Source organism: Amblyomma mixtum, chromosome 1 (genome assembly GCF_055824585.1).
Source record: "Amblyomma mixtum isolate Tamu chromosome 1, ASM5582458v1, whole genome shotgun sequence".
NCBI lineage: Eukaryota > Metazoa > Arthropoda > Arachnida > Ixodida > Ixodidae > Amblyomma > Amblyomma mixtum.
Window position 1 is genome coordinate 39,340,736 of NC_143012.1, and position 24,830 is coordinate 39,365,565.

The 24,830-nt window shown below is 49.0% G+C and overlaps 2 protein-coding genes across 2 annotated transcripts in view; both read left to right on the forward strand.

Annotated features, from left to right (window-relative positions):
* LOC149366089 (multidrug resistance protein mrp-7-like) overlaps nt 1-273 on the forward strand; it is a 69,135-nt gene extending 68,862 nt beyond the window's left edge. The window contains exon 28 of the mRNA XM_089569627.1: nt 138-273. Coding sequence (XP_089425753.1) covers nt 138-273 — 136 coding nt within the window. The remainder of the gene's footprint in view (nt 1-137) is intronic.
* Nucleotides 274-10,241: 9,968 nt separating this feature from the next.
* bt (projectin protein bent) overlaps nt 10,242-24,830 on the forward strand; it is a 221,564-nt gene continuing 206,975 nt past the window's right edge. Inside the window, exon 1 of the mRNA XM_089548430.1 lies at nt 10,242-10,584. The gene's annotated coding sequence lies outside the window, so the exon portion shown is untranslated. The remainder of the gene's footprint in view (nt 10,585-24,830) is intronic.

Genomic DNA, 24,830 nt, shown 5'->3' on the forward strand with positions numbered 1-24,830 from the left:
AAAACAAAACCTTACAGAAAGGAGTAAAAAGAGCTTACTTCCTTTTTACTGCTATATAGGGGTATTTGTATTTAGAGTGCAGCACCTGGCCTTTAGCGGGCGTAGCGTATTTTGCGTCACGCTTTCTTCTTTCGCAGGATTATGGTGATGAGGGACGGCAGCGTAGTGGAATTTGGCACCGTCGCCGAGCTTGCTGGTGACGCGAACTCCCTCTTCCGAGAAATGGCGGAGGCTGGTGGGATCGACCTGCAGACAACGCAGGGTGCAAGCTAATAGGCGCTTCCTCGATATTAGGTACGTTTGAAGTAAAGAAAAACAAAGAAAGGACGGACTCGTCGGCACGACCATGTGTAGGAACTCGGCGAGATGCTCCTGTGAAGGAAACTGGAGTATGAACAGTATTGGCTCCAAATCCTTCAATATTTTTTTCTCATGTACTACATTGTATCAAGGGTAATTTTTTTGTTTGCTGCCACTTCAAATCGCATAATTATCACGAGTGCAGAAGTAGGATGCGATCGTTCTTCTACGCTTACAAAGCCTCGCAGACAACATAAGTCTTTTAACTTTCATCCAACATTTCCCGTGATGCAGGAAAAGCCTTGAAGTTACATCTCAGTTTCTGTTTTCAACAGTTCTCTCGAAGTTTTGGACCAGCCGTTGCCTGCTCTGTGCTGCAACTGGAGCACAAAAAAAAACAGAAAACGGGAAGTTTTCCCTGCGACCAGCGGGCAACGAAGTGGGGGAGCGAGAGATTGTCTGCAAGAAAAGTAGAAAGGAATGACACTGGCGAATTGGTGGAATCGCACGCCTCACACGTGTCACTGGTGTCTGGTGCGTCTCCCGCGTTGGGATCGCAATGAAGCGATAAACTCCTACAGGGTTTGAAACCAAACTGAAGACGAGCATCGCCAGCCCGCTTTTTTTGTTAGACGCAGATTCAACGCTGCCGCTCGCTGAACCGCCTGCGTTAGCGACATCCGGACGTCTTCAGTGTAAAAATGTAAAATAAATGATGTGGTTTTTCATTCTGCTTGTGCTGTTGTACGTAGAAGCTAGCTAGATGGCCATCAAGGATGCTTAAATTTCTGTTACGCATGTCTTCTGTTTGTTTGACCGACTCGGAGGCGAGCGCAAGGGAGGCGAGCGCAGCGACGTGGCGCGCGGTGTGACGTCATGCCAGATGGCGCGGCGAGCGCGCGGCATCAGCCAATTGCGACGCCTGCTAGGCAACGGCTCAGGGCCGATCTCTGTGCCTCCTCGGAGCACCGCCACAGCGAAATCGCAAGTTCTTGGCCAATTTAGCTGTCGCTACAAAACAAGGTGTTAAATTTTCACCCTCCTAGCGCTGCACTGCACCCGCTCCTCCCTCATGAAAACTCCCACTCGAAGGGGCGATGTGAATCACGTGACAGCAAAGGACATTGTTTGGAGTAGGCTTAACTAGAGACCTACACAGATAGCGGGGTCCTAAGAGCTGCGTGCGCCAACTTTCGTTATCTTTTCGGCCGTTGAGGGCGCACGGTTGCCGTGTTTCGTTTTCTGTGATCATCATCATCATCCCCTATTTTGTGCTGGCAAGATTTGTGCGTTAACCCTGGCTTTCTCTGCTCTCTCAAAAATCACAAAGCAGCCATAATAACAACTTTTTCCGCTCCACGCAAGCAAAAAAATTCAGGGGGCACTTTGACTGTCTAAAGTGCGTAGAGGCTAAAGCGTTTTCCGCACCACTTTCGCTGCTTCTGTGGCACTGGTGGCGTCACATGTAATTGAGTACTAATTACTAAGTGATGACAAATCACTAATTAATGGTTAATTACTGATTAATGCTTGAATACTAATTAACTGCTAATTAAGCTTAAGCTTAAGCTTCGCCTTTAGGAGTGGAACGCGACAGCGTGTTGTAGCGCTGCCAGGGAGTCCACGGAACGCCACCACCCGTTCGGCGCGACGCCTTGCCGTTTCAACGCAACGGTTTTTGAGGAAAGGAAATGGCGCAGTAAATCTCTGTCATCTCGGTGGACACCTGAACCGCACCGTAGAGGAACGGAGGAAGTGGGAGTGGAAGAAGAAAGACGAAGATGGCCCGTAATGAAGAAAATGAAAATTGTATTTGAGGAAAGAAAATTACGCAGTAACTGTCTCACATATCTCGGTGGACACCCGTCAAAATTCAGGGGGGGGGGGTGCACTTTTTTGACCTAAAGTGTGGTCACTGATGTGTGGTTAAGATGTTAAGCTTCGCCTCTAAGAGTGGAACGCGAGAGCGTCTTGCAACGCTGCCAGGGAGTCCATAGAACGCCATCGCCCATTCGGTTCTACGCCTCGCTCGTCGGTAAATTGGTTTTTGAGGAAAGGAAATGTATTTCTCTCTCTTATCTCGGTGGACACCTAAACCTCGCCGGAAGGGAAGGGAGAGGATGGAAGTGAGCGAAGACACCGTATTCACTAGACGTGCCTTTGTTCATTCCAAACCATCGAGCTGGCATGGCGGAGTGGATAGCATGCTCGTCTGGCACTCCGAAGACCGGGGTTCGATTCCCGAGCTCGACCAATTTCTTACTAGATTTTTATTTATTTATATGGCCTAACTAGAGAAGTTAATTAGGCTAATTGGGTAATTAAGCAATTAACTAAGCTCAGTCCCACTTACTTGGAGCATCACTATATGGTCCTTTCAATTGGTTGCATGGTTACTAGCCAAAGTACAATTGGCCCCGTTTGAAATTGGCGCACTGTGACGTCACGACCGTTTCGACCAACTGAAAAGCGTGACATTCTCTGTCGACAACTGCTGCTTACAACGATGAGACATTAAAGGCTTTCGCCTTAAAAGGCGTTTTCCATCTTGCCTGCTGTTTTTTCATTGATACCACCGCGCTTACAACGAGTATAAATGATAAGTGTCCTCTTCGAAATTAAATAATGGAGGCGGCCATTTGTTCCAAAAGGCATATATTAGCGCCACACCGCCGGTAGTGTTTCTGTCCTAGCGGCGAAAGGTATCAACTAAGACATGCGCGCTAGAGGAGTGCTATATGTACTGTTACGACCCAACTTGAGACCCGCGATGATAACGGCGGCGGATTCAACAGCGGAAATTTCGAAAGGTCGTTTGACCCCACGATGACCCCACCAAAAAGAATGACTAGCTGGGAAGTGGTCGATGAAGCTCTTCCCACACTCGGCTCGGCGTGAACGACCTCCCTTATAGAAGCGACCGACGAAGGACCGACGACAAGGGAAGAAAGGATTCACCTCGTCTGAGAGGACCCGGAACGATTCAGAGGAAGCCAGCGCAGCTGCGGCCGCGGCGCCATCATGCCACACCTGTGTTCGATAGACACGTGCTGTTCGCAGTAATGTTGCACCGCAGTGCGAAGGAGCCGCAGACGCGTTTCCTCCTCGCCAAATTCCCACGTGTGGACTCTGCAACAGGTGCCTCCGTTTGATGTGTTGTGTTGTGCCGACCTGTGCGTCGCGTTGAATTGCCGCCTGGTAAAGGGGCGGAGCCTGAGGCTATTTAACCAGCACCCAAAGTTAGAACGGACGCTCTGGGCCTTGGGTAATAGGCTCATCCAGTGGCTCTGGGCCTTGGGTAATAGGCTCATCCAGACGCTCGACGCTATGAACTCTGAATTTTTGACTTATTGCTCTTTTCTTCATTACGTAAATAAGTGTCTTAAAAAGTTCCATTAAACCTGCTTGTTTTCGTATCCCCAACCTTCGAAGCTTCAGACCGTTTCCTCATCCCGGACGAGCCCCAGGGAGACGCAACAACAGGTCACGCTACCTGACTTACGAGCTATAACAGTGCTGGTCTGTACTTCAGTAGCTCTCGGTCTGAACAACGCGCACTCCCCTTGTCCGACTAGAAACCGTTTTCGTTGGTAAGGTCAACGCGGTTGTTTTCGGTGTCGACATAAATATGACCGCGATTTTGTTTGTCGCAGAGAGAGTCGCCTCCATACCTATTGCTCAAATACACTCCTAGGCAACGTATCCAGCGGTAGGACCTCAACAACAGCTGCAGTGCACCGCATTTAGGTAAACTGAACGCATGCAAGAGCCTTTCAAGATGGGAACCGTGTTCTCGGTCAGAAAGTAATGCCTGCGGGCGCCGCGGCTACTGAGTCGCCGCAGAACACTTCTCGGAACTTTGAAGCGCTGATTGAGTAACCCTCTCTGGACCTCTATCACAAGCCAATGACGCGTTGATTAGCTTATAACCTGAATTTAAATATAGCGTTTACTGCTGTCGGCCGGCAGACCCGTCATCTGTTGAAAAGATCGGGAGCTGCATACGTTGAGCTCTTCGCTGCTCACAGAGGCGTACACCCTTGGTAATTCCCGAAAAAGGGGCTAAAAGAGATAGGAGCTCTTCGCTGCTCACAGAGGCGTACACCCTTGGTAATTCCCGATAAAGGGGCTAAAAGAGATAGGTGAATTTTAAGGCTAAGTTTCCGTTTTTTAAATGAGAGAAGAATCACAGTTAGCATCTAAGTTAGTGAAGTCGTACGGTTACACGTGAAAGCTGTACACCTAACTAAAGTAATCGCAATTAAAAAAAAAAGACACCTTCCTCGTCATGGACTTAAACCCAGCTTCACCGCCCCGAAGTCATACGGCTACAAGTGAAAGCTGTACAGCTATCTAAAGTATTCGTAATTAAAAGTACTCCTACCTCGTCCCGGAATTAAACTCAGCTTCACTGCCCCGCCTATGCAGTCTATAAGCTACCTTTAATTCTCCAAAATTCCAGATGAGCAAGAAGTCGAGGACTAGAATTCCGAACGCGGCGTCCACATATCCATATCTCACGGGGGCAAGATGCAAAAACACCCGTGTGCTGTGCCCTGTCAGAGTCCGTTAAAAACGCCAAGTGATCGAAACGAAACTGGAGTATTTCACTGTTGTGCTTCTCATAGCCCAAGTCCATCTTTGGGACGTTTTAAAAACGCCCCAGCACACTGGCATTAGATAAGCTAAACCGGACACCAGGATTATGGCAGGTCGAAACTGAATCGATCAACACTTCATAAAGGTAACAATTTCTATACAAAGGCTCAGACTAAAAACCTCTAAGGTGTAGCGGAGCTGACATTCCGCTCAACTTTGGGCGTTTTCTCACGAGCCATTGGGTTGGTTTCGTTGCATCTGTGATTGAAGGACTCGTGGCACAATGCCACGGGAGAGGGTGTGGTCCTTGACGCCACTTGCGCCACCTGACGGTGTCTGCGTTTACCATCGCCAGGGGCCGCTAGCGGTCCGCTGAGCGGCCACATGGGTAAACGACACTTGCAACGCCCCTTCCAAGCACCGCGGTGGCGCCCTTTGGGGAGCCTCAGAAGCGGGCGAGCGAGCGCCGGTGGCGTGGTCCAGAAATGGGGGCCCCCTGAGAGCACTGTGCTGATGTCATCGGCTATCTTTTTACTGGGGGGAGAGCCGGCGCGGTCTCTATTTTCGGGAGCGCGGGGCACGGCACTACCTGCTCGGCCACAGCCGCGGCTCTTTGGCGACAGCCTGAGCCGCGCCCGGCCGCAGACGCTTGGCCTGCCGCTCGGCCGCATGTCACGCAGAGACGGCTCCAGCGCATCCCTCCGTCTAGCCGCGTACCCTTATTCGTAACTCGGCGGTAATGGCTCAGGATAAACAAAAAGTCAAATCAATTTTTTTTAGCATTTGTGAGAGTACCGAACCAATTAATAAATCGACAGACAATGTCCGTGCATTTACATTGCTTTGAGTTTTTATTTATGGCTTATCGATACAACACGAACAACGGTGGACTATTTGCATTGAAGTTTTCGTCCAGCGTGGAAAATTTTGATCACCATCATGTCACTCGGCTCAGGCATTAAGATTTTGTTTAGTGAGGTTTTCGTGCATCACGAACAATTATTGACTGATGAAGAGTCGATTGTCATCCGTTTGCAGGGTGCAAATATGCTGAAACTTTGCATCGGAGGATGGCCTTAATTTTTGCGTACTGTATGTGTGACGTTCGTATCCTGCTCTCTAACGGCGTGGAAGAGCTAACAGTATTGTAAATAAATTGATTTTACGTCCCCAGTAAGTAGATGGTTTCTTTGGAGAAATGAGTAGTCTAGTGGACTTGAGCAAACCTGACGCTAACGGCAATAGACTGTCATTATCAAAGTTTTGATTCGACAGCGTTTTGATATTCTGCCGAGGAGCGAAAAACAATCACTCTAACACAAAATGGAAGTAGGGACGCCAGATTTTACTCCAGGGGACCTCCATCACGCCGCCACCTTTGCTGTTGTGCGACACGTGAGGATCTTGCACACGAAATGTTAGTGTTTGATTGCTGTTAAAAAAAGGGGGATAATTATATGAGTATAACTAAATATACAAGCATTGCTGAAAGGCAAGAAAAATAAAATGAAGGGACACACGAGGTACAGCAACCTAAATTTTAGGTGTGAAAACGTATAATACTACTTTACGTGGGGGCTCAGAAAGGAGCTTCAAAATATATAATGTATACCATAACCACTGTTCTCGACTGTAGCAACTTGTGGTAGTCAGTGCATCTACGTACTGAGCTAAAAGATAATGAAAAAAAAGTCAGCAACAAGAACTTTCACAGCGCTTTGACCGAACAAAAATTTTCGAAGTAAGTTTCGTTATAAAAAATATTAGATCATCAGCGGGAACAAATATACTGTTACGTAATCTTATATCTATCGTTGGAGGTTGTAAACCGAATGCTGTGCATGCACAACTGCCTACATTCTTTAGTCACATCGTGTTTTATGCTGCACTAATAAAAGAGAACACATTAAGTTTCAGTATTTATTCACATTCGTAACGTCAGGGTTGACAAGCTTAGCGTGCCGAATTGCAGAATTTTGTACTGTCTGGATTGTGAAAGAGAAGATAACAGCGTGCGAAAAAATAATTACAATGTTTTCAGAAATATGGTTTTCAAATGACACATCCGCAAAATTGACGCAAAATGGACCAAAAGACACTAGTTTTGCGGGCATAAAAGTGCAGTTTCCGTGTGAATCTCGTTTGCCGTGTCCAGGACTCAATGTAAAATGACCAACATAATATGGATGCAAACGTTCGAGCTTTCAGCACGGAGAAAACTTATTGAAGTGGATGTCAAACGGGTTTTAATTGCGAAATATAACACATTTTGGCTAATTATCAGCCCCTCGGGGCATACAGAAGACATTAGCGACAGCAACTGATTTTCATGTTGCTTTGCTTCAATCTTGCGTGAGGAGTGATCACTGTTGTTTATTAGCTTAACGCGAAAAGTATCAAAGTGATATCGGTAGAGTTTCACTTTATGCAGCAAAGATAAAAATGATATATCGAATGAATTTGTATAAATTTCTTTCAAATTTCATTAATTATCGTTGCCCGAATGGATATTAACCTGCATGAATGATGAACTCAAATCTAGTGGCGCTCGTCAAAGCTAGCTTTCATTTTCGCAGCATAGTACTGTAACAAAGCCAACTTTACAAGTCATCATTCTCGTAGGTAGGATCAGTAGTCTCACGACGGAAATAAACATGTCCTGGCTTCGAAAAGACGTGACGGGGGGCGCATATAATCTGGCATTCGTCAAAGCTAGGTTTCATGTTGACAGCGTAGTATTGTAACAAAGCCGACCTTAGGAATAATCAAGAGCTCAAGTATGGTTACTTGTTTTTCTCCCTGGTACTTCAACTCAGCTGTTGCTCGATTTTACTCGACGAACACAAACAGATTAAACTCTCCGGGACTTGAAATAGCGCTGCTTTTTGACCCTGTAAGAGCAACCTTGAGCACTCGTAACTAACGTCACCTTAATGCGGACCTCGCTTTGAGAGAAAGAATAACTTATTCGACGTTGAGTGGGAGCCAAAAGATGCGAATAAAGCTTGCCTGTTGCTAGCCTCGAGCTAAAATTAGCTTTCATTACGATTGCGAAGTAGTTGGGACTTCGGTAAGGTATACGTGTAGATCGCATTAGCCTCGTCGGTGAAAAACTGTGTCGTGTTTTTGCATACGTAGTGAAAAAAAAAGTAACCCAGCTTTCTCGGCAAGGAATTCATTCGTTTTTCTTGCCTATAGCATTCGAGTAACGCGTTGATGCATCTTGAATGAGGGCTAACTTAAAGTAGCGTCATTAATGGACTCTCATCATGAGCAGTATAAGCCGCCTCATCGTTGCTATCACTATTGCAGGGCACTGTGTGTCTACGCAATTTGCATATATTTCGAACCGGAACGAAAATTAAAAGAGCAGTCTATCGATTTAAAAACTCGTTCCGAAGCGTGCAGTATTCCATGTCGCTATTACGGAACGCAAGGAATGTCGTCCGAACGAGCAGGAATGCAGCCGCTATTTCGAATTTGAACGCGAGCCATGGGAGCCGCTAACGGAGGGCCATTTCCTGCACACCCGCACGATATCCACTCCTGTGGCCAGCAAAGGCCGGGAAAGAAACAAGGAACAGCGAAACCAACGGTTGAAAGAGAGCGAGAGAGAAAGACTTAACGAGGATGTTCCACGGGAGAGTGCGGGTTCCGTCCCAGACTGAAACACTGAGGCCACCGGGGTCCATTGGGCAATCGTTCGAGAACCTTCTTTTGCGCTTTAATTATTTCTTTTCCTTCAACGACCGCGACCCGAACTGAGTAAAAGTGGGCCGAAAGACGGAGAGGGAGACAAGGGAGCCGATCCTGAGCCAGTTCTGGGTCACTTGCCTGCAGCGTTCGAGTTTGCGGGGTTCTTTTTTTTTTCGGTTTCTCCGGGTGTCCCGTACAAAAAAACCGTGGAAAGTGGAAGGGTTTTGTTTTTGTTTATTTTTGACTATTTTTCTTTTCGCCAGAAAATCCGGACCGGAGTCCCAGAAACCCTGCTGCTAGCTGCCGCCGGTCTCTGACGCGAGAGGGAGGGAACAGGGCGCCGTCTTATAAGGCATGCCTCGCTACCCAGCCTCTTGGCTGGCAGCGGAACCCTTGCCCGCTTTCCCTCTGCCCGGGATAGAGTTACCGAGCACGCTCCCTTCTTCAACGCCCTCTCCCCCATCCTCCTTCACCCGGTGCTTCTATCCTCTCTCTCTCCCTCCTCAAAAAGAGCGAGTGGGGGAGTGGCGGCGTCTGTTTTCGTTCGCTTCTCGTCGCTTGTTGCTGCTTCTGCTGCTGGCGGGGCGGCCGAGCGCGCGGTTATTTCCGAAGTCGTATTTCGAGCAGCGAGCAAGCGCTTCCTGACTGTGTGCACGCGCAGACCTGCCCGAGCCGAAGACGTGTCTGCACCGCGGACAAGCCCGGTACACACACGCGCGCCCGCCCCCGGGGCCTCTTCTGGCGAGAGAGTCGCTGTCGAGCAGGCCGGTGGCAGGGTGCGGCACGCGTCGAGGAAGAAACCATTTTGGTTCCTCATAGCTGGCCTGCTCGTCTGCGACCGCTCGTGCAACCTATGCAAATAGGTGGCGGACGCCGAAGCGTGTCACGGCTGGAATCCACGATCCGTATTAAAGTATTGAATTCATTCCAGCAGCTCCCTCCTAACGTGTGAACTTGCCTCCTTCATTGATGCTACAAGGGGTGTGATTTGGGCGGACTTCTCTATCGGGGAGGTCTGTACTTGAAGTATGGATGAATAACATGAGCGCTTCTCGGGAGCGGAGTAGTGGTGACGCCATCATGCCCGACAGTTTTTTTTGTTTTGTTTTCAGCTTCCTCCTTGCGATTTGCGGTTCTGGATAGTAAACGTTCGAGAACCAAGTTTATTTTCTCCGCTAACAACACAGTCAGCGACTCCTCGGTGGATTCTTCAGGCCTCCCCAAGCCACCAGAGTTTTCAATGCTCCCCCACCTCACTTCGCGCTCACGCGCGCAGCTCTCGAAACACCCGTGCATCCCTCTTCCGAGTCCCGCACGCGCGCTTAAAATTAGATAACGCGCGCCTCAGAGGGGGCGCGGCAGTCACGCCGTCAGCGTGGGGCCGGCTTTTGGAGTCGTTTCTCCTCGGCTTGACAGTTCTGCATGCCGGGTACAAACCCCTGCTCCTCTTTTCGTTCTACACCAAGTACCCTCCCCCTTTCCTCCCCACACGAGGAAACGTGCACCTCCTCGCCTTTAGCTGCTCTTTCGGCGAGCTTCTGCCGCCGTCTCTTTGGTTAGGCTTTTTTTCCTTCCACACGTGGACGCACGCTGTCGTCTGGCGTTCCGGCGTGGGCGAGCGCTGTGGGCGAGGGGAAGGGGGAAAGGGCCCGGAAAAGAAGAAAGGGGAAGAGGTGCTGTCCCTTCGAGACCCGGGCACCGCCGTTTCGTGCGCGCGCGCGGGGGTTTTAGTGGCACCCGCGCGTTAGACTCTTTTCCTAACTTGCGGCGTGTGCGCTGGAAGGGAATAACGCCGCTCTCGTTTCCCACCCCCCTTTTCTTTTGTGTGTGGAGTGCGTGTGTTGTGGGTGCGTTGCGTTGTCTCGAGTCGACCCCCGAACCTACCCCCCGCCGACGGCACCGATCCGATCCGAGTAGACAAGCGAGCACGTGAGCGTCTGAACCGACTGCTGCTCGACGCCACAAGACGACGAGTTTTATCGAATAGAGGTGAGTGCCGTTTGACCGCTCCCCCCCCCCCCCCCCTCCACTTCCTTTCAATGTGCCTTCTTTCTCTCGGCTTGCGCAACTGTTTGATGTTGCTGTTGATGCTAGTGAGAGCCACTTGCCGGGTTTCGGGAGGTGTGCTTCTAATATGGCGGCTCCCATGTGGTGGGCGGACCTCCGCTGTGAGCCGGAATCGCACGCTATACAGCATTCGTACTCGACGCTGCGTTTCAGAGCTGTCGGTTTCGTGTTATTTTTTTTTCTTTTTCGAAGTAGTTTAGTTCTGATGGCGGTCCTGGATCAGCTCAACTCAGTTTTAGTAAGCGAGTTGAGGCCGCTGTCAAAAATGGCTGCCCCCAGACGGCATGGTGGTGCCGGCGAGCCGGTCATGGTCGCTAAATGGCATCCGAAACACTCACCTGTTTCCGAAATACTGTGCAGGGCTCAAACTAGTTTCTTTCTAATTTTCTTGAAAATTCGGTGGTCTCAACATGCACAACGTGAACCGAAACTGCGTTTGTTCATCGGCGTCAGCAGCCAACATGGCGGCGTCCACGTGTTTTCGGCTGGCTGCCGACGGCACCTCGATCGAGTTACGTGTGCAAAAGTGAGGTGCCGTGCGCAGAGCCTCTTCGAGGGGTGCTTCCTTGCAAAATGCCGGCCGCCGCCGTTTGCAGCGGGCAAACCTCTATAGTTAGGTTCGCAAACCAAGCTAGGGCTGCTCGCGGCGGCCGGAATTATTTTAGGAGCCCGGTCGCCTCTGCACTTTAGGGCTTAGCGAGTAGGAAACGGTTTTCTTTCTGTCGTTATCTGAAGCTGGCTGTCGCTTGGGAGCGGCCGTTAAAATTAAATGTGTTTTGCAAAAGTAAATTAGGAATGTTGGCAGAAACTCGCCGGTGTTTTTTTACGTGGATGAAAGTACGCAATAATTGTTTATTTCAGTACGTGCGGAGCAGTAAGGCAACTTACGAGAGACTGGTTGGAAAAGTAATATAAAAATACAAACAAGAAAAGAAAGAGAGAAAGGAAGGAAGGAAGAGAGAAACAGAAAAAGAATCAAGGAAAGAAAGAAAAAGATAGAAAGAAAGAGAGAAAAAGGAATAAAGAAAGTAGAAAGGAAGGAAGAAAAAAGGAAGGAAAGAAAGAAGCAAGGAAGGGAAGAAGGAAGGAAAGAAAGAAGGAAGGAAAAAATGACAAACGCAGATAGTTATTACTTGTTAGTGACAATATTCCTCGATGTCAGGCCAAAGGAGCAGTGTCTGTGATGCTTGCGATGGGGCTCGGTGGGTAATTCCATTCACTCATCGCTTCCTGAATTAAAAAAAAGGATTTGGTTGCCAAAAACAAACAGCTGTTTTAATTGTGACGTTGATCAGAGTGCTATAATGGATATTAAGGCTCGAACAAGAAATCATCTTTCATTTCATGAGGGAAATACATTTCGTAATCAAGGTAGAAATTTAAGGATTAATTCAAGGTCGCAACTATTAAAGAGAGTGCTACTAGTGAAATTGCCTAGCTTTAAAGTTTCCGCTAACGCGGACGAGTCAACATCACATCGTTGCGTATTGCGCCTTTCATCCCTTTTAGCCACGCTTCCCTTTTTTTGCATTAACCGAGGTTAACGGTACATTATCATAGAAATGTGTGGCCTTGCGGCGTACGCGGAATGATAGGCCTCAGCCAAAAGACCTGACCTAGGGCGCACGCCAAGTCTCCCTTCAGCATGCGCACAATTGTATTCGGTTCCTGTGACGCCCGAATGGTTCAATTGCCGAGAACGTCATGGGGCTTACCAAGAGCCAAGAAATAACTGGACTTCAGAAAACTATAGAGAGCAAATACAGCGAATCATTCAGAAATGTACTCTTGCGCTTGCCTTAAGTGAAATAGTTAGGGTAAGTTAAAGGATAAAAAATTAGGACAAAGAATATCTGGCAGAATTTATCGAAAACGCTACGGTGAAAGTCGTAAACTCGGATAGGTTAATGAAGGCCCAGATATTCAGTCCATGTTCTTGCTTTGCTTTTGACGTGATAAATTTCATATATGCTCATAACAATGCGACTTTTTTATTCGGTAATTCTTTGCAGCTAAGAAAACTGTAAACTCGCTGTCATGTTAAGATTTACATATGTAGAAAAAAAAACGGATATGCCAATGCTGATTAATCAATTCTTTAAACCGAAGAACGGCCTAGTTTTCGGTACCCGTCCACACCACCGCCAATCTGTCATCGCTGCCGATTAGAAGGAAATATGGATTTGGTTTCCCATAGTGTAATGCAAGTCTGCCATATAGTATATATGTCACAGAAGCCGCTCGCTAAATCTCTTGAGACATTTGGCTGCTGTAAAACATCAAATAAAGCAGTAGTAAGGAAAGATAAAACTAGAAATCATCCCAGTCTGCCTACAAAGCAATGCGCCTGTTGAGATGTTAGGCTTCTTTCTATTCTAGCGCTAGGCATTGCACCCTGTGATTTAAAGGTGCACTGAAGAGGAATCTGAACTCGTCTTTTTGCCGCGGGAACTCAATTTACACGTTCCCAGCAATCTTAGAAACTGCGACTTATTGCCCTGTGTGGGCGATTTCCCTAATTAAATCGAATTAACGTCCGGCTCCCGCCTTTTTTTTTTTAAATTCTGCCTCGTACGGTGGGCGGAGTCGACCAACGCGTGAAGTTCCTTTCAGCCAGCTCCGTGGAGGCTTTGCTTTCGCTTCATTTTGTTTTTTAGGTTTCCGTGAATTAATAGTTTCATTTGTAGATAATATAACCGCAAAATAAGCCAGCAGAAATAAAAATACGCGCGGACTATTTGCTTTTGCGGATTACTACGTATTACTCCGCCAATGGCAGAGCGGCAAGCCGCCACGGGACTGGGTGAACGGCACTCCCCGCGTTGGTCGACTCCGCCCACCGTACGAGGCAGAATTAAAAAAAATAAAGGCGGGAGCCGGACGTTAATTCGATTTAATTAGGGAAATCGGCCACACAGGGCAATAAGTCGCAGTTTCTAAGATTGCTGGGAACGTGTAGATAGAGTTCCCGCGGCAAAAAGACGAGTTCAGATTCCTCTTCAGTGCACCTTTAAGTGCACCTCTTCCACCTCTGACAGCTGATATTTCACTTAGATTCGAATAATATGCCTCGAAATGTGGATTCCCTAATCAAACAACGGAGCAACGCCGTTCCATTTCGAGTTTTGGATCAGTTCACTGTCGCCCTACACTATATGCTAGCCGTCCAGGTTAGCCTAGTCGGTAGAGCGACTGCTGGGTGAGGCGGCGGTTCTGGGTTCGGACCCCGGACCAGGGCGATTTTTTTCTTCAACTACGAAGTTTCTACAGAAGCTGCATAGCTTTCCTTTGTAGCGTATGGCTACAAAAATTGGAGGGGGCGCTTCAGCTCCGCCGTAGGGGTATGACGCGATAGCGTAGAGTTAATTCCCATATGTGCAGAAGGTCATTCTCTACTTTACATTCACAGATCCCCGGGGGTCCACATACCTCTTCTCGCGCAATGGTGCTGCGGTTAAGCGATGCGCCACTGCCCTGCGATGGCAGGTGCTCTTAGCCGTGGGCCTTGGGCGGCCCACTTTGCTCTTCCCGAGCGACCAATTATTAATTAGGTTCGGTTTGGTTTATTGGGGTTTAACGTCCCAAAACAACTCAGGCTATGAGGGACGCCGTAGGGAAGGGCTCTCGAAATTTCGACCACCTGGGGTTCTTCAACGTGCACTGACATCGCACAGCACACGAGCCTCTAGAATTTACCCTTCAACGAAATTCAGCCACGGCGGCCGGGATCGAACCCGCGTCTTTTGGGTCAGCAGTCGAGCGCCGTAACCACTGAGCCATCGCGGCGGGTCAATCATTAATTTTACTGTCGTCTGCCAAGGTGGGCAGTTTGCTCTCTCTCCGGTCGGCAGTTTGTGATGACGCCGCAAAGTCACGTGACCTGAGTGGCCCACCTGCCTCCCAGGTTGTTCTCCGGGCACCACCTGCCAGAGTCGTGCTAGCGATTTTTCGTTCACAATGCCGACAACGCTGACACCGGATTTTCTGGTAAACGAGGCCTATAACGATATTGCGTCAACAGTGTTGACGTCAGCATGGCCTTTAGCGCACGTGCTATGCAGAGGGCTGTATGGGTTAAACAAAACTCCTGCATTATTGCGTTGAACCTGCTGACGGCATCCCCGTTGCTGCCTCGCTGGAGCAGCGACAGGTGCAGAAGGGTACGGCAGGGAGAGGGTAGCTACGGCCCTGGATTAGTTGCGGCCGCTGCGGGCGACGCCGGGATTCCGGCCCGTCTAAATATACACCCCCGTTCTCCACGGCCGGCGCTATCTGCGGAGAGCGCGCCCGCGGCCGCCGGTTGAACAACCCCGTGTCTGCGTCGCCTATCGCTAGCCATTCATCACGCGGCCACTGTGTAGTACACGCCGCCCCGCACAATCGTCGTCCTATCGCTCGACAAAGAACCGCCGCTGCGATGTCTGGCATCGCTGTCTCCACCAGCGGAGCCAGCGTCGTAGGCTTTCTTTAAGTAGTACGGGCGCCTATTTTCTACCGGTGGGACCAGCGTGGCGAGGGCCAGTGTGAGGCTGAGACAGTGTTGATACCAAGCGAAGCGGTGACACGTGTTTTTTTTTTTTTCTGTTTCTCTATGAGGTGTTCTTGCAACTTCGCACCTCGCTGTCTGAGATGTACTAGTAGGTGCGATCTAGTTGGGTTGCAGACTATTTTTTAGCTAGTGGTTTGGGTTACAACGTTTTAACGCGCGGTTACGTTTTTTAAAGGCCCCGCTACCCAGAAAATGCGGCGTCGGCGTTGCCGGCATTGTGCGCGCTATATAGGGTGGCCTAGGCTTACCACTCCAAACACAAAGGAGTGAATAGGGAGTAAGCTCTCCTCTAGAGCACTCCCTTTCATAAAAGGGTGTGCGCTGGAGGAGAGCTTATTCCCTTTTTACTCCCATATAGGTGTATTCGTGTTTAGAGTGTAGCTACCAGCCGGAGAAGCAGCCTAGGTGGGCCGCCTTGGTGACGTGACCTTGTGGGGCCTTCACAACGTACCCACTGGATTGTGAGCAAACTATCGCGTCCTATCCTTAAGGCTTAAGTGTCCCCTCCAATTTCTGACCTTCCTGACGCCCGGTCACTCGCTCTCAGATCTTCGTGTCTTCGGTCTTCCGCTTTGCGGTCTTCCGCTTTGCGGTCTTCCGCTTTGCGGTCTTCCGCTGTACGGTCTTCCCGTGTTGGGTCTCTAGCCTTCCGCTCTCGCAGTGTCCGCTTCCTTCGTGTATACGCTCATTTTAGTCCGTCCGTCGGCACGGACGCACGAAAGTATATACCTGCTCTTCTCCTGCGCCTTTATCTTGTGCACGGAAGCTGCACCTGTGCATTTGTGGAGAAGCTGAACGTGGCGGTGAACTCTTTTATTACGCCCAAAAACAGGGGACCAGTCCAAGGACCGGTTGCGCTGGCTTAGAGGAGGTCGGCGGGGGTCCCTTGGGATGTCGCGGCCTCCACCGCGCGCTGGATAAGCCGGCGTTGGTCTGCCGGCTCGGAAGTACGCAGGAGAGACTCCCACGTCTCTGGGGTGTTTGAGCTGTTTGTGTTGTAGTGTGGACAAGTCCACGCCATGTGTATGGGAGTGGCCAGAGTTGAACAGTGTTTGCACATGGGGTCTATCTGTTGCGGAAAGATTCTGCTGTATAAGAGGGGGTTTGGAAAACTGCCAGTTTGTGGTTTGCGCCACTGGACGACCATCCCTCGAAGCCAGCGACGGTGGCGGTAGCTCTCGCCCCTCACCGCAGCTGGTACACAGCCTGCAGCATTCGCAATGCAGAAACAGTCACCGCAGCAGAGGAGGCTGCCACTGCGCTAGCGCTAGCCGACCCAAATACAAAAATCGTCATCAGTGATCCTCAACAGGCTATCCGCAACTACGATGCTGGCCGTATCTCCTGCCAGCCGTTACACGTTCTACTTTCTACTGCACCTTCTTCCACCTCTCGCTTACTTCTTTGGGCTCCAGCCCACGAGTCGCTCAGCGGAAACGCCCTGGCGCACACTCTCGCCCGAGATCTCAACTGCCGAGCCGAGTGTATGATCAGCATTCTTGCTTCCTCTGACAGTAATATCTCACGCGCTTATCTACTCACCAATTACGCGGACATACTCCAGCACTACCGGCTCGAAAGATGTATCTGTCTTTCCGCAGACCGTGATCTAACGAGACGCGAAGCTGAACGTCCCACTGATGTATTTACAAGCGTAGATGACAGCTTCAAAGAATACATGAGCCTCTATGGGAACTCTGTTTAGAGAAAGTGTACCTGCACAAAGCCATAAACCATAGTGCACGAAATGGAGTCAGGTAATATAGGTGTAGCACGGATTAGCGTGCAAGCTTTATTTCACGAGTGCTGTTCTATTTTCTTCTTTCACTGTTTTTAAACTTTAGAAATTTTTTTCGTGACAGAGGAACACAAGTTCAGGAATGGGATGCGAGGCTAACTTCCCAGCAAGGATTGAGCAATTCAGAACTCTTTCAGTAGCAATGGAAATAGCCGTCGCCTTGAAGAGTAACCTGATAAATCAAGAGCACAATGTTGTCCTAGGTGAACATCGTAAGGTGTGTGCACAGCGCTCTATGTATGCAATATGTGCACCCTATGCGATGTGTCCATGTATTATATTATTAACAGTATACGGATCTCCATTTCCAGTCGCGGAAGTTTGTGCCATCACCTTTCTTTTCAGCCGACCGTGCGCTCACTTCCTGAGCCCAAGTTTCTCAAGAGACACGCTAAGGCGTTTTTAGACGCGCAATCTATTTTCTGCAGCTGGAAGTCGCTTGACGTTGCTTGCGGAACACTTTGGCAGCGTTCGTACGGAGCAAAAGTCCGTTACAAGTGCTTCGACTACTCTCCGGAAGTGTTCCATCAGCAAGCGTTCAGGTTCATAGTGTTTTTAGCTCATTGGTGGGACTTTTTTCTCCCAGCAACTTTCCTCACTGTCGTATAGTTTGCTGCGAAAGTTCCTAAGCTCTGCCAGGGGTAGAGTGGAATGTTAATGTTCGGACACTGTTGGCTATGGATAGAGGATAGAGAACACTGAGTGAATTTCTATTACCTTGACTTCTTTAAGGTAAACTGTTGTGAAGTTCACTTAATGTTGCACGTTCATAAGAGAAAATGGCTCCTCGAAGTGAGAACTTGGCCAAAGGGTGGAAAGAAAGTATCGCGTCCGTTGCCTTTCGTCTTTGTACTTATTCAGACGGGTACAAATCCGTCATCGTAACGTTGGTCAACGGGGTGAGCGTTTCCGCCTTCTCCATACTCAAGTTTCATGTGGCCGCCGCGGTGGCTCAGTGGCTATGGTGCTCGGCTGCTGTCCCGAAAGACGCGGGTTCGATCCCGGCCGCGGCGGTTGAATTTCTTTGGAGGAGAAATTCGAGGCCCGTGTACTGTGCGATGTCAGTGCACGTTAAAGAACTCCAGGTGGTCGAAATTTCCGGAGCCCTCCACTACGGCGTCTCTCATAGCCTTAGTCGCTTTGGGACGTTAAACCCCATAAACCAAACTATCAAGTTTCATGTTGCTTTTGAACACGAGAGAGCAAAGAGGGGGGGGGGGGGGGGGGGTAACCTCAAAGGTGTTAAGGCTGTCTAGCTGCCTACTATTGTATGGGGTCAACTAAGGCCCATAGGTCATTATATGACCTTTAATCCGGACCGAAGAGCGCAGAAGAGGCTCCAGATGACCTAAGTTGGCCGGCCGTAGCATATAGTAGTTAACAAAGAGTATCTCATAACAGCCTCTCAACTTGGTTTTATGAAAGATAATTCTGCGGAAGCAGCACTTTCATTCGAAAAGAAACAGTATTCGAAAATAAGTAGTATTGCTGCGTAAATGACCATCTAGATGGGTATCAACGTATGTATTTGCCTTTTCTAGCTCTTGTTTTGCCCATTGCGGTGCCAGCGTAATACTTCTATAATACAGGGAGTGATTTCTCATTAGCATCCACCCAAGCGCAGGCTGCTATACATATAGCTTTCGCAGCAACTTCTCAGTTGAACAAAAATACGTCCTGGGGATTTCACCTTGCGAAATTTTCTAAACATTGTGGAATAATATATCTACGTAATTATTAAAACTTTGTACTCCGCAAGCGCTATAGGGTGTTTATATTGTGGCCCATGTATATCTGAAATGCAAACCTTCTCACCTTGCAGCTATCCGACCATTGTAACCCCTTGTGCCGTGTACGGTGGGCATATCCCTCTCCAAGTCTCTTTTTGGCTTCTTGTGTTTGGCTCGCAATATCACATTTGGTTTGATAGTGCCATGCCATGGCTTCTAATATCTCTATGCCATCGCGCGACAACCTGATGTTTTCTAGTCACTACTTTCGACATAAGTGTGGGTGTTTTTCGCAGCATGCCAGTTCAAAAATCGCCGGTATGCTTATTTTACACTTCTGCCACTTCAAGGTACGTTTTGGTTGTGAAAAACTAGTACCGACGTCCAGAACATTTCGGTTATGCTACTTGGTGCGAGGCGATAGTGTCACAAATGACGTCACCGACGCCTTCGTGCGCCCGTCGATTCCAAACCACATATTTCAAAATGCTTGTTATAAATTCACAGGCACATCTAATTCTATTGTGTTGGCAATGCAATCTAAAGTGATGCCACTTCCGGTCTGGTGACGTCACTTCTCTCCAGCCAATGGGAATGCTTCGGTCTGGTGACGTCACTTACCTCCAGCCATTGGGAATGCTGCGGCATATGGACGTCATTTTTCTCCAGCCAATGGAGATATTTTATGACCGCTGGTGTACTTTAGCACCATGAGACTTTTAATATTAATAAAAAAAAATAAACACGCCTAAACTCTCGAGAATTGAGCTGAAAATAGTCAGGAGGGACTGAACTTTAAGAAATAGAAACAAATAAACGAGGCATACAAAAAAAAAGCCTGCGTCAGAACCTGAGCCCACGGGCGCCTATGCATTTCGCCTAGTTCGAAATGAAGATGGCGCAACCGATTCCTATCTGAATGCTAAAAGAGTACCGCAATAACGGCGAGACTGCAGCTATCTTCACTGCGGCCGACACGCGACGTTCAGGAACGCTGATACCGGGCGCCCCTTCTCTCCGTGTGTGGGCGTGTGCCTGGGCCCGCTCTGTTCTATACCGCGTCGACTGTGAGAGCGGCGTCTTTGTCCCTCCAAACCAGAGGAGGGGAAAAAAGAACTCCCTCCAAGGGGTGGATCGCTGTTTTGGGCGCGACTTTCTCTTGCTTAGTTTCGCGCATTCCGACTGCTTATTTCGGCCCGTTCCCATCGCAGGCCCGGACTCCGAGTCTGACGACCGCGGCGTCTCCTCTTCGAGACGAACCGCGCGTGGGTTCAGTGCGTTCTCCGCGCTCCTGCCTGTCTGCTTTCGTTCCTTCCTTCCTTCTTCCTTCTCCGGCTTCACTGCCTTCCTTAGCGTCTTATTTCTTTCTTCTCTCTTCTCTGTCTCACTCCCGCGCGTCTATCTCGCCGTCCCTCGGCAATAGGCGTGACTCCGTTCGCTTTATGTTTTGTCTGGAGGGACTGCGACGAGGCGGTCGTCGCGGGCTCTGTCTGTCCGCGGCAAAGGTGTCGCCCCGCTCGGGCTTGTCGGATGTGCATGTGTACGTCCTCTGGGGAGTTGTCGGTGCTTTCTCACACGGGAGGTTCGTGCTGGGCTAGGGTTGACTACAGCGGCTGTCTGCCGGCGGATGGTGCTTAGCTCCTCCCTGTAGGATTACGTTCGGTGACTGCACGGCTTACGGTAAGCTTCTGGGTGGATGTCTTTCAAGCGCTAGCGAGTAGAGGTGTGGTGGAATAATTTGAAGATTGAGCGCGAGAAACGAGGGACAAAAAAATTCAGGTAGGCACTTTGCTGACCTAAAGTGCGGTGAGGCGAAAGCCTTTAGCGCGGTGTTGCTGCTTGTGTGATTGATGTGTGGTTAAGATGTTAATTAAGTACACAATTGTTTGGGAATCTTAAATGCTGGAGACACTGGAGGGCGTTTGGGAGGCATCCGTCTGATTCGACGCCTTTCTGCGAACACTCTCCGGCGTTCTGGACAAGGAGAACTACATATGTGTTGGTAGAAAGGGGCGTAGCCATTAGCACGCTCGGCTGCGGAACGGGATGATAGTGGTTCGAATCCCATCGTGCACAAAGATTTGTTTTTCTGTTCTGACCTGAAAAAGCTTGACACCTCTGCTGACAACCTTCTGCTGACAACCTTCTGCTGACAAACTTCTGTCGACAAACTTCTGTCGACAACGATGAGGCATTAAAGGCTTCCGCCTTAATATTATAAGAATACATACCACGAGCAAAGACGATGCGCTAACGGCTTAGCAGAACGAGTTAAAAACAATACATTACCGCGATGTGTTCCAAGTATGTTCCATGTGTTTGCTTTCGCGGTATAAGTTTTGCTTGGGACGTACGTTCTTGTTCTGCAGATAACATTCAGCGGACAGTCGGTGTTTCATGTGTTCTTATTACGTGTGTGCGGATTGCAAGTTGTGTGTCCGAAACGTCTCACTTGCGCCGGTGTTTTCGTCATTCATTTTCATTGTGTCGCCTTGGGATGATTAATCAGGCGGAGAAGGAAAGAGTACGGATGAGGGAAAGAGGGAAAGGTGTGGAGGCATGTTGAGTGAGGACGGTCGTTATTTAATCGCCGCTTAAGCTATTGTGTTATGCTGCCAGCTTCTGAGCGCCGTGTCCCCGACAGGTAGTGAAGCACACTGCAAGTAAATGAAAACCGCAAGGACAGCTTGGTTGTACGCCTGCACTTTGATTCAGCACCTCCTAGCTTCAAGCGACGCAGATCTATGGTTTGATCGAAATATAGAGGTTTACTTGTTCTTTTTTTTTGTTCAACAATTACCCCCACTTGACTTAAAGGCGCTGTTGAAGAAAAAAAAGCGCGCTTTTATTCACCTTGCACACTTGCTTTCCTGAAAGGTGTTTTGAATCCGACTTTCTAATTCAGGTTTTTATGTAGCAATCACTTACCATCCTCTACAGAAAACGGAGTATGGCTTTTTGTCTCAGCATCGAAAGCTTGGTTTGAGCTAGATGGTCCTAGTTCACGTAGCACATATATCGTAGCATATCTTTTAGAGGCCCGTATACTGTGCGATGTCAGTGCACGTTAAGGAACCCTAGGCGGTCGAAATTTCCGGAGCCCTTCACTACGGCGTCTCTCATAGTCTGAGTCGCTTTTCGACGTTAAATCCCAATAAATCACTAAAATCTTAGCATGTCCGCCCTTGTAGAGGCTGTGTGCTCACACCTGCATACTAATGCTTGTGAAATGCAATAAAAGGGGAAAAAATAAATTTAACTGGTGCCTTCGCGCATATAAAAAAATAAATATACGCAGAATAGTTTCGAATGTGCTTACTACACAGTACAGCACAAAATTTAGAGCAATGAACCTCGAACGGAAATATATTTCTTTCCCAAAGTCGGCCCCCGCACACTATTTACGGTGATTGTACGTACGACTCTCGTCCAGGCTTTTAGGCTTTCAAATCTTTCGTTTATGTTTTATTTATTTATTTATTTTTATTTATTCAATAGTGCCAGTCTTAGTAGGCCCAGGCAGGAGGGGCAATACAATGAGGTACAAGGCAAAGGAACATCTAGCACACAAACACATGGGGTTTAACGTCCCAAAGCGACTCGGGCTATGAGAGACGCCGTAGTGGAGGGCTCCGGAAATTTCGACCACCTGGGGTTCCTTAATGTGCACTGACATCGCACAGCACACGGGCCTCTCGAATTTCGCCTCCATCGAAATTCGACTGGCGCAGGCAGCGATCGAACCCCCGTCTTTCGGGACATTTTCGCCTATAATTAAACTAATTATTCTACAGTCATCTAACTCGGATTCTTGGTTACTTTTTTCCTCCTCTATCCGAAGAAACCATTGGTTTTGTAAGATGGGTACTGGGATGGTTAGAGTACTGTGCGCCGGCGGTAGACACAGAGACACAGGCCTCGTAGACACAGAGGTCGAGCACCACGAGCACACACACAAAGCGATGGCAATGCCGCTCAACACAACGGTCAGAAGTTCGTCGTCGTCTTCGCTTGAACAGGAACTTTTTCGTCGTTACAGTTTTCTTTTATCTGTTTTAGTTCCCGAGTTAAGCGCGTGTGACACGCTTTGTTAACGGACGACAATATGAGCCATTAAAGGCTTTCGCCTTAAAGGTGCACTGAAGAGGAATCTGAACTCGTCTTTTTGCCGCAGGAACTCGATCTGCACGTTCTGAGCATTCTTAGAAACGTCGATTTATTGCCCTGTGTGGCTGATTTTCCTAATTAAATCGAATTAACGTCCGGCTCCCGCCTTTTTTATTTAATTCTCCCTCGTACGGTGGGCGGAGTCGACCAACGCGTGGAGTGCCTTGCACCCAGCTCTGTGGAGGCTTTGCTTTCGCTTTATTTTGTTTTTTAGGTTTCCGTGAATAAATAGTTTCATTCGCAGATAATATAACCGCAAAATAAGCCCGCAGAAATGAAAATACGCGCGGACTATTTGCTTCTACGGGCTATTACGTATTACTCCGCCGATGGCAGAGCGGCAAGCCGCCGCGGGACTGGCTGAAAGGGACTCCACGCGTTGGTCGACTCCGCCCACCGTACGAGGGAGAATTAAAAAAAAAAAGGCGGGAGCCGGACGTTAATTCGATTTATTGAGGAAAATCGGCCACACAGGGCAAAAAATCGAAGTTTCTAAGAATGCTCGGAACGTGCAGATTGAGTTCCCGCGGCAAAAAGACGAGTTCAGATTCCTCTTCAGTGCACCTTTAAAAACTTCTGCGCCCAGCCAGACTCGAACCACTGGCGGCGCGAACAGGACAGCTTTGTTTCCTGATGCTTTACTCCGCCGGCCTTTGCTACAGCCCCTCGTGCTGTGCTTTGGATATCGCCTTCGTCATCTGTCATTCGTTCGCTCTGCACCACGAATATTTGCGGAGGCCGTTGTCGCGTGTGCGAGCTCTATGGAGCTTCAAAAAGCGCAAAACACCTTATGAATCCAACGGGAAGCGTTGGACGCGCTGCTCAGTCCGAAAAAGAGATGTGTCTGAACGTGGAGGCACTCAAAGCACCTGCAGTGACCCACGTGGCCAGCGCCGGCACGATGCCAAAGACGCGTAGGTGGCGCCAACACGACTGCGACTCCATTTTTTGCGGTTGCGTCGACGTTGCTGTCGGTGGAGCAACGGATGGGGAGGTGAAATGAACGTCTTTTGAAGGGGTTGTAAGAGAGAATAAAGGGGACCCCTATGCTAGTGTTCCATTGGCAGTGGCTGTAGTTGCAGCATCCATCCCAGCGTTCTGTATAGCACGTGCTGTCGCCACATATACCTTTTCAGCACCACCGGAGCTGGTCATGCCCGGGGCTCTAAGCCTTGGCGCCATGGATTTTTTCATTTTTATTTTTTTTTCACCTTTCCGCTTCTTCCTTTGATTTGTAGCTTTTATTTTGAGCCTTTGGATTATTTTTATTTATCTTCGATTGGCTTTGGGCCCGGTAAAGCGTTGCTGGTCTGAGCTCCCTCTCTTTTCTTTTATGTTTTTTTTTTGTGTTTTCTAATAGGACAAATAAAGGGCCAAAAAAAGGTCGGGCGGGCCTTGCAGAACAAAAGCGGCGGATGAAACCAAGTGTGCTGTCCTGCCACGAAAATTTGCCGGGAACGAAGGCTTCTTTAGACTGAAGTTCGGCTACCGCCAGCTATGAGACGTCCTAGAATGAATTTCATGCTTACATCTGCTCTGGAACACAAAGCAGACAGTCAGTTTTGTAGCGAGAGCTACATTACCCGCAGTCTCGAGGTTTCGCTGTGAGCCTTCGGTGCCACTTGTGCGCATGCGCGAGGAGCCGAGTGACGTCACAGCCGCGCAGCTGGTGCGCCGCTCCGCTCGCCGCCGACGAGAGGAGCCACCGAGTGACGTCATTGGCTGAGCTGTGGGGAGGCGGAGATGTTGATAGTCTCTTGGCCTTCACCTGTGCGTACGCGGAACATCGTGACACCAGCTGACGCTCAGCGTACAGCTAGCGCTAAAAAGATACCTCTACTCCCGTAACATGCGCCACCCGCCGACTGTTACCTGACATCAGTATTGGTTAAGAGCGACAAGGTGACAACAAATCCGCATGTTG